At 36.6% G+C, this 18380-nt stretch overlaps 1 protein-coding gene across 1 annotated transcript in view; it reads left to right on the top strand.

The window, feature by feature from the left end:
• The window catches only part of LOC110098029 (clathrin heavy chain 1), a 37742-nt gene extending 20348 nt beyond the window's left edge, over positions 1-17394 (top strand). Inside the window, exons 9-30 of the mRNA XM_020824731.2 lie at positions 6516-6743; positions 6818-6883; positions 8660-8776; positions 9464-9661; positions 9879-9995; positions 10114-10173; positions 10685-10771; positions 10946-11029; positions 11108-11242; positions 11324-11386; positions 11461-11565; positions 11642-11754; positions 11843-12095; positions 12218-12354; positions 12471-12749; positions 12867-13869; positions 13958-14443; positions 14733-14903; positions 14983-15168; positions 16482-16604; positions 16684-16794; positions 16882-17394. Of these exons, the coding sequence (XP_020680390.1) occupies positions 6516-6743; positions 6818-6883; positions 8660-8776; positions 9464-9661; positions 9879-9995; positions 10114-10173; positions 10685-10771; positions 10946-11029; positions 11108-11242; positions 11324-11386; positions 11461-11565; positions 11642-11754; positions 11843-12095; positions 12218-12354; positions 12471-12749; positions 12867-13869; positions 13958-14443; positions 14733-14903; positions 14983-15168; positions 16482-16604; positions 16684-16794; positions 16882-17049 (4290 nt within the window). The 3' untranslated portion in view covers positions 17050-17394. The remainder of the gene's footprint in view (positions 1-6515; positions 6744-6817; positions 6884-8659; positions 8777-9463; positions 9662-9878; positions 9996-10113; positions 10174-10684; positions 10772-10945; positions 11030-11107; positions 11243-11323; positions 11387-11460; positions 11566-11641; positions 11755-11842; positions 12096-12217; positions 12355-12470; positions 12750-12866; positions 13870-13957; positions 14444-14732; positions 14904-14982; positions 15169-16481; positions 16605-16683; positions 16795-16881) is intronic.
• The last annotated feature ends 986 nt before the right edge of the window (positions 17395-18380 follow it).

Below are 18380 nucleotides of genomic sequence, written 5' to 3'. Positions count from 1 at the left end.
TATTTTGTTGGCCTCTCCTAGGCTTCACCACTCTCAAGAACTCACAAAGAGATCAACAAGAACGCAAACTAGAATTTTCAATCATCAAAACATCATCCCTTTTACAATAGAAGACGCCACAATATATAGGTCTAGAGAAATAATATAACAATGACTCAAATGCCCCTTGGGCTATAACTTAAGCAAACTCAAAAGAAAGGGTACAATCGTAAATAACAAATAAATAAACTACAATACATAAAAGCATCAGAAATAAAGACCGTGAATCGTAGCTATCGATCTACGATTCCTATGCTGATAGTCTTGTCGATAACGTCTGTCAATGTCCTCATTAGTTTCTTTCCAAAAACCTGTCAATGTCCTCATCAGTTTCTTTCCAAAAACCAGTCCATATATGCTCTCTCTAACATCAGCCAACATCCCATATATATAGGGAAAGGAACCCAATAGTCACCCAAAGCAGCCGCCCCAAACAGTCAACCAAAATAGAGGAAAAACAAAAAAAAGGCGTGACCAGCCCAATAACCGAAGGGACAAGCAGCACAACAACTAGCCTGAATCGGAACAGCCAGAAACCCAACATAAACTAAGGAAAAGGCACGGCCAGCCTAAGAACCGAATGAACAAGTAGCCCAACAGCCAACCTGAATCGGAACAGCCAGAAACCCAACAGAAACCAAGGAAAATGCATGACCAGTCCAAGAACCCAAGCAATCAATTGCTCAAAATAACAGCCTCCAATCAGCCAAAACACCCAAAACACCAAACAACCAAAGAGAGATGGGGCAAGCCCATTAGGAGAAAAAATAACCCACAAATAAATACCCATTTGAAGTTTTTTTGCCTACATCAATTCTCCATTGGTGGAGAAATCTCATCTCCTTATGAGATGGTTTTAGAACCTCCATCAAGCGTAGACTGAGCCATATCCAACTCCCGAATTAAAGCCGCGTACTTTCTTTGGATTTTTCTCTTTCTTGCTTAAACTGGGCCTGAAGAAGTCACTTTCTCTTCTCGTATTTTTCTGTACACAAGCTCATTCTCACCTCAATTTTATATAATTCATTTTGGATCGGATCGATAGAACTACCTTGGAACAGAACCCAACAGCTTGTTGGAATTCTTTCTTCAAGATTTGTTGGAAGATTTTTACCATCAACAGATTCAATGCCTTCTTGATGAGGTTTCATTATGATTGATTTTATTATTTTTTTATAAATAAAAAGACTCACACACTAACCAAGAGCTCTGTTACCAAATTGATGTGATCAAAAGAGACTTAACACCAAAAGAGGACACTTAAGAGAAATCAGGACACAACTCAATCCAAAACTAAGTGAACAAACCACTGACAAAATCCGACCAAATGCAAAAAAAATTAAGTAGCTTTAGGAAACAACAAAACTTAAATTAAAGAGAAATGCCCTCAGAATAACCAACAAGTGGTCACCTCACATGAAACGATAAAATAGTAAAATAAGGTGCTCTAAGAACATGCAAACTAGAGGTTCACCACATTAATCCAGATCCAACAACCGTCACCACTCCTCCGGTAAATACCAACAAACTGACCAACAATACCAATCTCACTTGTAGAAGACGGATACAATGGGAGGGTAACTTGTGGAGAGAAAACTTGGTAGAACACTTGAGAAGAAATAAATAGAGAAGAGGAAAGCTCTCAAGCTTTGAAAGAAAACCCTAAGGTTTTGGAGACAAATAAGGTTCAACAACTCCCTCCAACAACAACCAACAGCCAATATTAATAGGGAAAGGAAACTAGCAAACACATAAAGCAGCCGCCCATAACAGCCAACCAAACAAAGGGAGAAAACCCAGAGAAAAAGGCACGGCCAGCCCAAGAACCCAAGCAGCCAATTGCTCAAAATAACAGCCTCCAATCAGCCAAAACACCCCAAACATCAAACAATCAAAGAGACATAGGCCAAGCCCATTAGGAGAAAAGACAGCCCACAAATAAATACCCATTTGAAGTTTTTTTGCCAGCATCTAAGTGTTTAAGGGAATGATACTTTTGGCCAACATCAAACAAGATGCTAAAGAATTTATTAAGCGTTGCAAGAATTGCCATCTACATGGGAATTTGCTACTTCAATCGAGCCAACCATTAGCACTGCTACATTAAACAATTTAGGAATTGGTGTAAAACCTGCAATAAAAGAGTGCACTTGTTGGATAGCTAAGAAATGGAAGGAATTCCGATACCGAACAAGTATACAACAACAACATCAAGCCTTTATCCCACTACGTGGGGTCGGCTACATGAATCCTTTTTCTCCATTGTGTCCTATTAAAAGCCAAATTCTCGTTTAAATCTAATAAAGAAAGGTCATTCCTAATATTTTATAACCAAGTAATCGATACCGAACAAGTATACTGAGTAAAATATATCTTCTATGTTCTTTATTCCTCTCATCCGCCTATAAATACATCTCAATGTATTACTTCTTTTCTTTTATGTATTTGGCTAATACATAAAAAAGTGGCAATACTATCATAACTAAAAAAGGACAAAAGCTGTTACTAGATAGTGGTAAGGGAAACAGAGCATAAACCAGTGTAGGTAAATTGTTCCTGCTCTTTATTAGGGGTGTCAATATTTGACACGACCTGAAAATTTTGGGTCCTAGTCAACTTGTTTGGAATTGGGTCAGGTTCGGGTTAACCCGAAAATCCAATATCAACATGAAAGTGACCCGGGTCCATATCTGAATCATGCTCTGCCTCTGCTCACCTTGCAAATAGAGATTGCGCGTTGCTTGCAGGTCGCGTTGGCCCCCATGGCGTTCACGCTCGTTGCGTATGCACGGACGCACATGCTTGCAAGGACGCACACACTCGCGACTTGCCTCACCTGCTTACCTAGTGCTCGCACACGCGTCACGCTAACGCTCGCCTCACCTTGCGCTCGCACTCTCCTCACCCGAGTATGCGTGTCAGGTCGGGTATGGGTTTAGATTTCTATCCCGATTGTGTATTCAGGTCAGGTTCATATTGGAGCAATCAATGGTGGGTCAGTTTCGGGTTGAATCCGAACCCGATTTGAAAACCCATTTTGGCACCCCTACTCTTTATAATGCACCGCATCATGTCGCCCCTTTTCCAAAAGAGTCCATGATCGGTGTGATGTTAGCACTAGTATGCTCGTTTGGAGACCAATATGAATATATATCAGAAATTTTGAAGTTTGTGGAAAAGTAAATATGAGGTGGTAGTTCGACAATATATGCATTATCATTAACGCATTTGAGAATGGGAATTGGACCAATGTTGCGTGGACTTAGTTTTGGGTAAGTTCTTGATGGAAATCGTTCTCTGCGAAGACGTACCATTACAAGCTCTTCGAGTTCAAAAACATTCTTCCGCCTATGTGAATTTGCAGCTTGTTTTCAAATTTCTTTGGATGTTGTTAGCTTAGTTTTTACTTCCTCTAAGATGACCTTGTACTGCTTCAGTCACCTTATCAGCTGCAATGTTTTTACATTTGGGAAGGACTGCAATGTTTAGGAGGTGATTAAGCGTTCTAGTGTAAACAATGCTGAAAGGATAATGGCTGGTGGATCGATATGTCATAAAATTATAAGCAAACTCAGCTTGTCCTAGAACATCTTCCCATTGCTTTGGATGAGTTTGCATTAGACAACACAGCATATTATTAAGAGTGTGATTAACTAAATCACTTTACCCATCAGATTGTGGGTGTTATGCAGAACTGAGTTTGATTTAAGTCTTCTATTTTCGCAATAGTTCACTCCAAAAATGATTGATGAACTTTATATCTCTATCTAAAGGGATGCTGCAAAATAGAAGAAATTCTGAAACTGAGAACCATTATATTAATAAAATATCTTATGTGTCCTCTCTTCCTCCCCTCTGCCTATAAATGTGTCTCTAACTATTACCTCTTTCTTTTTTGTATTTGTTTAATACTATCATAACTAAAAAAGGACAAAAATTGCAACTAGGTCGTGGTAAGGAAGATAGAGAATAAACTAGCAGAGGTAAATTTTATTTTTCACAGAAGTTTTCCAAATGATTGATCCAATTTGATATTTTTTTTTAAATTATACCTCCCATAAGGGTAGTAATATAATTTTGAAATTCATGATAATCATTTTCTAGATATTGAAAAGCCTAACTTACAAAATTTCTTCTAAATTGCGCTTTTGTTATTTTTTGAATGACTAAGCCATTTTATCCTATTTTTAGCGGATGTGATGGCGCAATCATAAGTTTTGATTCTTATTTGATGTAAGACGTTTTAGGGTCTAGGATTTATAATGCAGTTAGAGTGATACAATGAATGCAATTCACACAAAAGTAATTAAGGATTCGTTGAAAGACCATTAATCACATAAAGGTTTGCTTTTTTTAGGTGTAAAATAAAAATATTTGAATATTGATATCAAATGATAATGCTATGATTGAGTAATTCGTTGAAATAAATGAGAAACTTAATCTTAAAAAACAGTGAGTTTTTTTTTCCACCACAAGTGAAATTCTAGTTGAAATTTGACCAAAATTAGGACCTTGCAACACCAATAACAAAATAATTTGGAAGAAATGGATGAAACGAAAGAATTTACGAAATAGAATGCAATCCAAGTCTCGTGTTAGTACAAGCATGTTCCCCAGAATTCGCTTGTTTGACTTTGCACCATGCTTGAGAGGATGCAAGTCTAACAATCAGGCACTAAATTTAGAAGAAGTATGAAGTTTAATTCTTCAAAAGCTAGCTCTCAATCTGTAAATGCCTCAGCCTATTTATCATATCTCTACATAATTCGAGTACATTAGATAAAGCCAAATCACAAAATCTTTGATGGGATGGTTGTGGCTGGAGCGAAGAAGAAGCTGCACAAACAGGATAGATAATGTTGTGGAACAAAGTCTAATGGAAGGGCCAACGAGTAACTTCTCATGTTCTAATTCGATAGACACGAGCAGCTGCTTCTCAGAACACTTGTGAGGTTGCAGTAAATAGGATAGAAGCAATTAGGTTAATCCATGTTCTGTTGTCTAGCAGGTGTGCTGTTTTGCTATGTCGTCTACTAGGTTTGCTGTTTTGCATGAGAGAATACATGTAAGACCGCTGATATCTGAATTGACACATTGAAGGGGCAAATGAGGCCCAAAGTTATTAGCAGGCTGATGAAGGTGAAAAAAGGCCCAGAATAACTAGTAAACCCAATCATCAATCTAGCAACTAATTCAGCCCAATTGAAAATTCATGACGGTGGTCGAACTATTGGTACAGAAACATAGAGCTAGTTGCTGAAACAAACCACACCAAAGGACCAACAGGGAACCCACAATATTGATGAACTGAACCAGATTCTAGAACTGGGTCTTATCAATTAATTTAAGCTTTATCAAGCATCTATACCGTTCTATCCAACTATGAGTCCAACTAGCTAATTCAGTAATAGGAAAATCTAAAGGAGACATCCCATCCTTATAAATATTTCATCATAATTATGTCCAAAAAATAACTGAAAATGAAAATTACCAAATGTTTCTCATGTTATTTATTTGCCTGATGTTTTCACGGATGGTAAACACAGAATCACAGATTTCCTTCACTCAAGCTGAAGTAGTTTCAACTTTGTATTTTTCATATTTTCTTTTTGTAGATCATATAAATAGGCTCGGAATGTCACTGGGCTTGGGAATAACTAAAACTTTGTATGCCAACAAAAAAATTGTGCAACTTTTAACTTTGTTAGTCTCTTTAGAACATTCTTAATTGGCATTATGGAAGGCTAAATCTTGTTTCTAGGGAAAAGTCTATATACAGCAATAATTTTCTGTAAGGAAGCTCATTTATATACTTTGTCAATTATATTAAATCCGGATACCCTGACTCCTTAAACCAAAAATTTAATGCTGAATAATATTTCTAGACGGGTGTAGATTTGGTTTTAGGGTTTTCCACATTCTGAACATTTGCAGTTCTAATATTTGAAAATTTTGCTGCATTTGATCAAGTTCTAAATTGGCATCAATTTTAGTATGTTTCTTGGATTTATCCTGTTTTTAGTCCTTTACTTGCATAAACTAAAGTTAACAGTAATGATTTTGATGAATTCATTAAGGTGACCTCGGATACTTTGGAGATAAGGTGAATTGTGATAGTGATGAAATACGTAACTCACTTGCTTGGGTGTTTTGAGAATATAATAATGAATAAAATATATATAATTTCTGGGAATTGCTACTTTTTAGCGCTGGTAGAAGGCTTGCATTTTATCCTTGGCTATTTTCTTGTGTGAATGTTGTTTGTTTTGTGGGCCACTTTTGAAACTGAAAAGTTTTAGATCTTTACTTTTTTGAGTATTTTCCTTCCAGGTTGAGTTTCTTGTCCCTTCTTTATTGTAGATCATAAATGTTTTGTGGTTCTTCACTTCATATGTGTTGCATTACCTTCACACTGTTTTTTTATATTTTTTTATAACTCCTATGAAATCTTAAGCTTTATAATTTTATTTTGTCAGGTGTCATCGAAGTATAATTTGATATATGTGATTACAAAACTTGGCCTCCTCTTTGTATATGATTTGGAGACTGCTGCAGCAGTTTATAGAAATCGAATAAGCCCAGACCCTATATTTCTGACTTCAGAAGCTTCTTCGATTGGTGGATTTTACGCCATTAATAGAAGAGGGCAGGTTCTGCTGGCAACTGTGAACGAGGCAACTATAGTGCCTTTTGTTAGTGGCCAGGTAACCTCTTTAATTTTACTTTCTCTTTTATAATCCCTACAGCTTACTAATATGTAAATTTGGTACTTTAACAGTTAAACAATCTTGAACTTGCCGTAAATCTTGCAAAACGAGGAAACCTTCCTGGGGCAGAAAACTTGGTGAGTCATGATTTCTTTGTGTTATTCTAGAAATTGTTGTACAGAGGCTACCTTTTGTATTGACTTAATTTTTAATATTTCACGGGTCTAGTAACTTGTTTCCAAAATACATTGCATTAGACATCCATTAGATGATTGGTCATGAGATTTCATAAATGCTTACTTGAAGTTCTCAATGAGTTGCTATGATGCCATTGCATTTTTTATCTTATCTCACTGGTTACTCTTTTAGTGTTATTTCTCTGATATGCTTATTCATTTACAATAATATTTGAAGCAGGATGTCGATTGTATTTTGCTTGTCTATTGGCTTAATTTTGTGAAGCGAGATTCTCTTTTCCATGAAATGGCAAGTTTAAACTTGTAGCTTATGTAGATCATTTGGTAGACTCGGGACAATATTTTTGTTATGACTCAATGTGTAATATCTTACTGTTTTGGCATTTTTCTAAGTATACTTGAAGCTCGATTAAGTTTCATGAATTATAAAGAATCCAATTCTACATAATCTAAATTTTGCTACTGTTGTTTTAGATTAGAAGAAAATTGTTAGTGTAGAGGAAGAGCCAAAAAAAGAAGGTATGGGTTAGACACATTTATTTGCAATGTAGGATGCACTGACACTTTGATAACAAATGCATGTAATGTTCGGAGTGACACAACATTAACATATGTTGGGCACGGCAATAAAGGCATGCCTTCAAGAAATAAAAATAGTTTCAAATGCATGTTGACCTAATGGGAACATAACTGGGAAATGGAAGGAACATAACTTTTTATTTATTTGTTTTATTTTTTAAGAAGGCAAGGAGAGGGGGGGGGGGGTGTTGGCTATATTGAATGATGGGTTTCTCTTTTGCTACAAATTGACATTATTTTTGTGGGTGAACAAGACTTATGTAGAAATTCTTTTTTTATCATGTAATAGAAGGTTGTTTTGTTCATAATTTATTAGCTTACACCCATTAAGAGAATATGATATTATTCTTGTTAATTTTCATATTTGGCTAAAACTATGTTATAATTGTTTTGAAAATTAAAATTTTTACTGCATATATCCATAAATGAATATATGTATTATAATATGATAAAAACATGTCAGTGACTTGCTTTTTTCAAGAGTTGCATGTCCTAGGGGTGTCAATTAATGAGCTAACCCACCAACCTGGTCAAAAAATATGAATTCGGGCTTGACCTATTTAATAAATGGGTTGAGTTCATGTTGGGTTTTTCGATGTTTATTAAAAGGGTCGGGTTTTCTCCATTAACCCACTTTTGACCCGTTTAATATTTTTTACTTTAAATTTTTACTTATAGGTATAATCTTATTTTTGTTCAAATATCCTAAATTTTATTGTTAATAAGTTATAATTTTTTTTAACCAAAATGGGTTTACGGGTTGGGTTCAGGTCATTCATGTTGTTTGCAGGTCGAACTCAGGTTGTACTTTTTATTAAACAAGTAGGATTTGGGTTGGACCCAAACCTAACCCATCAACCCATATTTTCACACCTCTAGCGTATCCCCATGTCTTTAGATGTACTCCAACCAATGAGGGAGGGAAAAGGGGGGTTTTGGGGTACGATCTAGAAAACATTTATGTGCGCTTAAATGGTTTTAAAACCTTTGTTGTGATGATTCCAAATTGTTTGATGAAGTCTGCATAGCATGTAATTCTTTCTAAACTGATGTCCAGTGTTGGTGCTAATTGCCTCGCAAAGTTGATATAGTAACATCTTAATGATTTTTCATAACTGCTCTGATTCCATGATTCAGGTTGTGCAAAGGTTTCAGGAATTGTTCTCTCAAACGAAGTATAAGGAAGCAGCAGAACTTGCTGCTGAATCTCCTCAAGGACTCCTCAGAACTCCGGAGACTGTAGCAAAGTTTCAGGTATCTGCTTATCTCACTTCCACAATTTATACAATGTACTGGAACATATCTTTGTTCATCATTACTGCTACTCTATGAACCATGGTTACCAACATGTGCCATTGTGGACACTGGTACGACTCGACACACTTAGTATATGTGATTATATTTGAGTGTGTATATATATTAAGAAATTAACATTTATGACCATATTCGTTAGCACATAACAAAATTTTAGAAATGTTAGGTGACAAAAGCATCAAAAGAAGCGAGTTAAGGGAGAATGATAATGAGGGAATCCATAATTAGACTGTCTCTATAGGTAATGAGTTACAGCAGAATAGATTATGTCTAATGTATTCACTTGGTGTTTAATACTGCCTAAGGGGCAGCCAAGAAGAGTTTACTTCTTTTTTTTTGGAAAAAGGCACATTTTAAGTGGCATGTATGGCATATTGTCTTTAAGTATCACAGCGTCCTATAGGGTGTTCAACGTGACAAGAAAGCCCTTTAGTATTCTGTTCTTTGCACATATTACTGCAAGTCAGCCTTATCTAAATTTAAGTTATGTTAGAATCATATTTGTAATGCATTTCTCTTTTTTTTTTTCCCTGGATGTTTGTTTCGAGAAATTTTCTTTTTAATATAATCTATTTCTTATTATCTAATTTTGCTGATTCATTGGTAATTTTAATTATTTTTATGCAGAGTGTGCCTGTTCAAGCTGGGCAAACACCACCCTTGTTGCAGTATTTTGGGACATTGTTAACAAGGGGCAAACTCAATGCTTTTGAGTCTTTAGAGTTGTCTCGGCTTGTTGTGAACCAAAATAAAAAGAATCTTTTGGAGAATTGGTTGGCTGAGGATAAACTGGAGTGCAGTGAAGAACTTGGGGATCTTGTGAAGGTAGTTGGAGTTCAATACTTCTCAAAAAAAAAAAAAAAAAAAAAAAAGAAACTACATTTCTATTTTTTATTTCATTTGTTGAAATTGTTCAGCCATCCCCCAATTTCTTGTATTTTGGGGCATTCTGGACTTGCATCTTGTTAGACTTTGTTGCTGATGCCATAAGGCCTCATGGTTTGTGTGAAACCTTGATTCTTAATTTTTTTGTTGTGGTTAGACGGTGGATAATGATCTAGCGCTAAAAATTTACATAAAAGCAAGGGTTACTCCAAAGGTTGTTGCTGCTTTTGCTGAAAGACGGGAATTTGATAAAATTCTTATATATTCAAAGCAAGTAAGTGATGCTACTTTTAAATTATGTAATGCAGCTGATTTAATATTTGTATACAATCAGAGAATTTAGGATTCAGATGTCTTTTCTTCACAATTAATGTGCTTTATGATGCATACAGGTTGGCTACACACCAGATTACCTTTTCCTTTTGCAAACTATTTTGCGGTCAGATCCACAGGTAAGGGATGAGTTTCTTGCACATCTGATAGTCTAATCATATATATTCCTCTAGTTCTAATAATGTGTGAATACACATGCAATTGAGATATGAGCAATTCCTGCTTTTCTGCTATGATTTTTTTGGAGGCAAAATAATGTCCTGTTGTAGTGAGTCAAATTTGTTCATTATATCCTTTCAAACTTAAGCTCTGTTGGCTTTTCTATTGTGCTTGGCTGCTTTTGCAGTACAAGTTGGTATCTAAAAAACCGAACTGGAGTATTTCAATATGTAAGAAGAAGGCTTTGTGAAACTTTCAATTTGAGAACACTGGCTTATATTGTATTCCATTAGTGCCCTCAGATAACAAGCTTCTGTTGGAATTATACTTTTTCTTCTCCTTCAATAAAACCCTTCTGTTGGAATTATACTTTTTCTTCTCCTTCAATAAAACCTTCTTCTAGTCCACTTTAGATGCTAATATACTGCTTTCTTATTAGCTGATTTGTTTATGAAATTAATGGATTGATAGGGAGCGGTAAATTTTGCTCTCATGATGTCTCAAATGGAGGGTGGCAGTCCAGTTGATTATAATACGATTACAGATCTCTTCCTCCAGGTACTTCAATTCTTCAGTTCTTCAATTTCACTTGCATACACAGTTTTATATTTTGATAGCTAGTACTGTTTATAGTAATCATTAAGATATTCCTAGACTGGAAATTTGTACTGAGTTTGTTTGCCTTATGCATTTCCATTCGTTTTGATAATCTTTGTTGTTTTTTGGGTGTAGAGAAACATGATCAGGGAGGCAACTGCATTTTTGTTGGATGTACTAAAGCCAAATCTACCTGAACATGCTTTTCTTCAAACCAAGGTGAATTCTTAAGGGACTTGTCTTTTGTATTTTTGGCCGCTTGGTAGATAATTTAGCTAAGATATGGTATTGCTTCAGGTATTGGAGATTAATTTGGTGACATACCCAAATGTTGCAGATGCTATATTAGCTAATGGTATGTTTAGTCACTACGATCGGCCTCGCATTGCTCAATTATGTGAAAAGGCTGGGTTGTATGTGCGAGCTCTCCAGGTTAGATTGCTTGCCTACTTGGGCATAAACTTTTTATTTTTCAGATTTGTCTGGTGATTAAAAAAATGGTGGTTGATGCAGCACTATTCTGAGTTGCCAGATATCAAGCGTGTCATTGTGAATACACATGCAATTGAGCCACAGGTATGTTAATTGCACTGACATTAATGCATCCTGCTGTATATGTTTATGCTGAACTGGTAACCTTTTGCCTCCAGGCCCTTGTGGAGTTCTTTGGAACACTTTCTAAAGAGTGGGCATTGGAATGCATGAAGGACCTTTTGTTAGTTAATTTAAGAGGCAACCTTCAGATAATAGTGCAGGTAATCGTTTGTCTTTATTTTTTTTAAATGTGAATTTGCTATGAAGTTCTTTTTTAACTGCAGTTAATGCTTCCAGGTGGCAAAAGAATACTGTGAGCAGTTAGGTTTGGATGCGTGTATAAAGATTTTTGAACAATTTAGGTCCTACGAAGGTCTTTACTTCTTCTTGGGGTCTTATTTGAGTTCTAGGTACACTTTTACTGCTGCTAAATATATATCCAAAAACCAGGCATAATCAAGGTAAAATTTGCTTATGCTTTTTTGGCAATTGCTACAGTGAGGATCCAGAGATACACTTCAAATATATTGAAGCAGCAGCAAAAACTGGACAGATAAAAGAAGTGGAGCGTGTTACAAGAGAATCTAACTTCTATGACCCTGAAAAAACAAAGAACTTCCTTATGGAGGCCAAGCTCCCAGATGCAAGGCCCTTAATAAATGTATGTGATCGCCATGGATTTGTTCCGGATTTGACTCATTACCTGTACACCAACAACATGCTGCGGTACATTGAAGGATATGTTCAGAAGGTATGTTTTGTACAGCACAACCTGACTTGTGCGTTTAACAAATGATGAACTGCATCATTAAAGTTGCATTGATTACCCTGTGCGTCAGCATTTTAAATTTTATTTGGTTGTAATACTTGTAGGTGAACCCAGGGAACGCCCCAATGGTTGTTGGGCAGCTTCTCGATGATGAATGTCCAGAAGATTTTATTAAAGGTCTTATTCTTTCTGTCCGGTCCCTTCTTCCAGTTGAACCTCTTGTGGAGCAATGTGAGAAAAGGTTTGTCAACTCTTTTGTTCATGTGGAACAATTTAATCACCCTGACCAGAAATAATGTGATCTTTTTGAAACTCTATGTCTAGTTACTAAGTTATCTTTTTGCTATTGTTATGTAGAAATCGCCTTCGCCTTCTTACACAGTTCCTGGAACATCTTGTGAGTGAGGGAAGTCAAGACGTGCACGTTCATAATGCTCTAGGAAAAATTATTATCGACAGCAATAATAATCCAGAGCATTTCCTGACCACCAATCCATATTATGATTCCCGTGTTGTTGGTAAATATTGTGAGAAGCGGGATCCTACTTTAGCAGTTGTTGCCTACAGGCGAGGACAATGTGACGAAGAACTTATCAATGTTACAAACAAAAATTCCCTGTTCAAGTTACAAGCTAGGTATGTGGGACTTCTTCCCTTGTGAAATATTTTAATCTATTTGAACTGGAACTGGTTTATTTTTTTCAATAATTTCTTATGCTTGCTAGGATGAAAGTTTTCTTCATTCAATGCCAGGTATGTCGTAGAAAGAATGGATGCTGATCTCTGGGCCAAGGTTCTTGAACCTGAGAATGAATATAGAAGGCAGCTTATTGATCAGGTTGTTTCTACTGCTTTACCTGAAAGCAAAAGCCCGGAGCAAGTATCTGCAGCTGTTAAAGCTTTTATGACTGCTGATCTCCCACATGAACTTATTGAACTTCTTGAAAAGATTGTGCTCCAGAATTCCGCCTTCAGTGGAAACTTCAATTTGCAAAATCTGCTGATTTTGACCGCAATTAAAGCTGATCCGTCGAGGGTCATGGATTACATTAATCGCTTGGACAACTTTGATGGGCCTGCAGTTGGCGAGGTCGCCGTTGAAGGACAATTATATGAGGAAGCTTTTGCTATCTTTAAGAAGTTCAACTTGAATGTGCAGGCAGTGAATGTCCTGTTGGACAACATCCGAAGCATAGAGAGAGCTGTAGAGTTTGCTTTCCGGGTAGAAGAAGATGCTGTTTGGAGTCAGGTTGCTAAGGCTCAGTTAAGGGAAGGACTAGTGAGTGATGCAATTGAGTCATTTATTCGTGCAGATGATGCAACACAATTTTTAGATGTTATTCGCGCTGCTGAAGATGCCAATGTATATCATGACTTGGTGAGGTACCTATTGATGGTGAGGCAAAAGGTGAAGGAGCCTAAGGTGGACAGTGAATTAATATATGCATACGCTAAGATTGATCGTCTTGGCGATATTGAAGAATTCATTCTTATGCCAAATGTCGCCAATCTTCAAAATGTCGGTGACCGTTTATATGATGCGGAATTATATGAAGCTGCTAAAATAATATTTGCCTTTATTTCAAACTGGGCCAAACTGGCTAGCACACTTGTAAAGTTGAAGCAATTTCAAGGTGCAGTTGATGCTGCTCGTAAAGCAAACAGCTCAAAGACATGGAAGGAGGTTTGCTTTGCTTGTGTTGATGCGGAGGAGTTCCGGTTGGCACAGATATGTGGGCTTAATATCATTATCCAGGTATCATTTTTTCCATGCAGTTTAGACTGGTCATGCAAAGTGTTTCTGATGAAGCTTCACTTAATATTTATTGATCTCTATGTTGTAGGTTGACGACTTGGAAGAAGTCAGTGATTATTACCAAAACAGGGGATGTTTCAATGAACTAATCTCACTTATGGAGAGTGGACTTGGTTTAGAACGTGCACACATGGGCATTTTTACTGAGTTGGGAGTGCTATATGCTAGATATCGAGAAGAGAAACTTATGGAGCACATTAAGCTTTTCTCTACACGTCTCAACATCCCAAAGCTTATTCGTGTTTGTGATGAGCAACAACACTGGAAAGAGCTCACTTATCTTTACATTCAGTATGATGAATTTGACAATGCTGCCACCACAATTATGAACCATTCACCAGATGCATGGGATCACATGCAGTTCAAAGATGTTGCAGTTAAAGTTGCCAATGTTGAGCTTTATTACAAGGCTGTCCATTTCTACTTGGAAGAACATCCTGACCTCATCAATGATCTCCTCAATGTGCTAGCCCTACGCGTGGACCACACACGTGTGGTTGATATTTTGCGTAAGGTACACTAAACATCTTCTGCGGTTGGTGTTGGTCGGTTTTACTTAAAGGGATTTGAAAAGAAGCTTTTGCTTAGGGTTCGTTTGGGACAGCTTTCTTATTGTTTTTTAAAGCAGTTTTCTAGTACAAAATTAAAAAAATTGTACTAGAAAGCTGCTTTAAGAAGTACAACGAAAGCCGTCCCAAACGAAGCCTTAGTAGTATCTCAGTGTTAAGTAATCTCTTTCTTGGCTTTTTTGCTTGCTACTACTTGAGAAGCTTACCCTTATTACTATTTTTTTTTGGGCATAGGCTGGCCATTTGCATATCATTAAACCGTATATGGTTGCGGTGCAAAGTAACAATGTAGCTGCAGTCAATGAAGCATTGAATGAGATATATGTAGAGGAAGAGGACTATGAACGGCTTCGGGAATCAGTTGATATGCATGATAACTTTGATCAAATTGGACTTGCACAAAAGGTGATAATAGTTGTAATTTAGATCCTGAATATATTTTGCAAAAATACTTGCGTATTATTTTGTCTTGTTGTCGATGCAGCTTGAGAAGCATGAACTTCTTGAAATGAGGCGAATTGCTGCTTACATATACAAGAAAGCTGGAAGATGGAAACAGTCCATTGCATTGTCCAAGAAGGACAAACTTTACAAGGATGCCATGGAAACTTGCTCTCAGTCTGGGGACCGTGAGCTTGCTGAGGAGCTGCTTGTTTACTTCATCGAGCAGGTGAATAGTTACTTGCTATGTCTTACCTGTTAATTATTACGTCCTCCGACCGGACGTAGAGGAACGTCCGATCAGAGGCAAATTCCCGCCAAAAAATTAGAAATACCGAGTAAATACCGAGCAATACCAAATAATAACGAGGAATACCATTATGTGAAGACCCAATACCGAGTTATACCAAGCTATACCGAGCAAATACCGAGTTATACAAAAGTTGTACCGAGTTTTCCTAAAAAAAACTCGGTACAACTCGGTATTTCTCGGTACAGCTCGGTATAACTCGGTATTGGTCTTCACAGAGCGGTATTCCTCGTTATTATCAAATAATACCTAGCAATACCGAGCAAATACCGAGTTTTTTGGCGGGATTTTTGCCTCCGACCAGACGTTCCTCTACGTCCTTACACTGGACGTAATAAAAGTTCATTACTATGACACAAATTATGATTGTGTTTTGAACAGTTAAAATATTACTTTGAATATCTTCCGTCTTTTTATGCTGTAGATAGATATCTGGTACTGTTTAATTGTTCATTCTACTTAGTATAGTCAAATTTGAGCTGAGCAATGTCATAAATATCTCCAATTATATTAGTATGCATATTTGTAATCACATCAGTTCTCCATTCCTCGCTTAGTCATCGTGAGGGTTGACTTTATTGTTCTTTTTTTGTTGCTTAGTGGAATGTGTTCTTTAGATTTTTTTTCTCAGGACATTTTTAGAGTTTAGCCATTTGGACATAATTTTTGCCTTATAAATCATTCCAAATATATATATTTAGTTCTTCCAAATCTTGGTTGCCAACAGTGCTTTCTCTGTGGTCATCATTCATTTTCTGGTGCATTTGAGTGATTAGAGAAATAAATACAATAACTCTAATTTCTAGTTCTTGTAATGAGTTTGGGGCTTCAGCTTCTGTTGCACCCCTGCACTGGCAAAGTCAGGAAAACAATTACTCTGTGGTTGGTGAGCGGGAAAGCCGGCCCGTCCAATATAGCCATGCCAAACACCTTCCATGCTTGGTGGGCAAATTATTAGGTGTGGCATCTGGATTCGTCCAGAGGCGAATCCGAATGCGCCACGTCACCCCGACTCCGGTGCACCGAGTGACATGGCGCATCCAGATTCGTCTCTGCACAGTCTGGACACCGCATGTAATAATTTGCCATGCCATGCTGGTGCATCACATCGTGTGGAAAACTGTACAAAAAAGCTAGTCATCATATATAGACACACTCTTTTTTTTTTTTTATTTGTCTAAAATTAATATGCTGGGTGTTGATTCCTTTATTATATTTTCCTATTCTCGCAGGGTAAGAAGGAATGTTTTGCCTCATGCCTCTTTGTCTGTTATGAGCTGATCCGGCTTGATGTAGTCCTTGAACTTGCCTGGATGAATAACATGATCGACTTCGCCTTCCCATATCTTCTTCAAGTAGGCTTACATTTTCATATCCTTCGTCTTCCCTTCACATTTATCGTCCAATCATCATGATTGCCATTGTTCCATGCAGGTTATCCGTGAGTACACGGGCAAGGTGGATGATCTCATAAAGGATAAAATTGAGGCACAAATTGAAGTGAAAGCCAAAGAAAAGGAAGAAAAAGACATGGTAGCTCAGCAGGTATTTATTTTTCTTGGATTAAACAGCTTTGTATGAATTCCTTGAATGTGATGTGTATGGTGAAACTCTTGCAATTCAATTTCGCAGAACATGTACGCTCAGCTTCTTCCTCTTGCCTTACCCGCTCCGCCAATCCCCGGCATGGGCGGAGTTGGTGGAGGCGGCTTCGTACCACCACCGCCGCCAGCAGCAATGGCTGCGATGGGCATGCCTCCGATGCCACCATTCGGCATGCCACCCATGGGAAGCTACTAAGCACATGGCTTATCAATGTTGCAGAAATTTTCCAAAGTTATAGAAGCCACTTAAATACACACATTAAAGGTAAGGCTCAATCTTCTTTTAATGCTTCTTTTGGTATTTGGTCTCATTTGTTCTTTCCCTGTGTTATCTTATTATCCTGCTGTAGTGCCATTTGTATAGGATACTTCATACTTTATAGAACAATTTTGGTTATCTTGTACCAAGCTTTTGCACTTTTAGGTAATGTAGGACTGTGTTGTGTGAAATTCATTGGGATAGCTATGAACTATATTGTATTCAACATATTTAATTCTAGACTTGTTCCTATGAATTTTATATTTTTTAGTAGCCTTCAAACAAATTTTTATAGATGAAGTTGAATGTGTAACGGTCGAATTAAGGTTTGAATGCCCTAATTCATAGTGTTTGCATTTGTCTTAGTCCAGCTTGGGGAAATTATGGGAAATTAGGAATAATTTACTATGCCCTTTATTATCTGGAGAAATGAGGCATAACAATTTTTCACATGTATTGTCAATGTACATAAAGCATGAGTTCTAAATCATATGATTTATTTTAAGATTAGTATTGTATAAATTTTACAAAGATATGAGCTTTTGGTACATTTATTCAAATCTATTTTAATATTTTGTTGAGTTAATTATAGTCATAGAGTCTACAATTAGCAATTTTTTAATTCATATTTTCTAATATTTTTTATTTTCATGAGATTCTCTAATAATTATGTTATTATATAATGTGTCTACAACTAACATTGAAGACTCTGATTTTTATTTTATTAATTCAATTCATTTTATATCATCATTTATTGTATTAAGGTTAAGCATGTAATCAAACAAAATTTTAATATGGCCTTCTTCCATCTCTATTGAGCATGGAAAATTTTAGTTTTCATTTGATTACCCGATGCCTTTTTGTGGAAGGCAGTTTAAAAATTTTATTTGAAAGAGAAGTCAATATTAAAAAGATTTTGCAAACATTACAAAAATGAAATTAAATATAAAATAGTTTTGTAAAAATAACACATGAAAGCAGCAACCAAAAAATGACTTTGCTCTCAAATGAGAACATTATTACGTCCTCCGATCGGACTTAGAGGAACGTCCAGTCGGAGGTCAAATTGTGCCAAAAAACGATAAATACTGAGCAAATATCGAGCAATATCAAACAATAACGAGGAATACCATCATGTGAACACTTAATACCGAGCTATACCGAGCAATACTGAGTTATACAAAAGTTGTGCTGAGTTTTTCTTAGAAAAAACTCGGTATTGCTCGGTATAGCTCGGTATAACTTGGTATTGGTCTTCACAGAGCGGT

Source organism: Dendrobium catenatum, unplaced genomic scaffold (genome assembly GCF_001605985.2).
Source record: "Dendrobium catenatum unplaced genomic scaffold, ASM160598v2 fragScaff_scaffold_231, whole genome shotgun sequence".
NCBI classification, from domain to species: Eukaryota; Viridiplantae; Streptophyta; class Magnoliopsida; order Asparagales; family Orchidaceae; genus Dendrobium; species Dendrobium catenatum.
The sequence above is the reverse complement of the archived record's forward strand: the minus strand, read 5'-3'. Positions and strand labels throughout refer to the sequence as shown.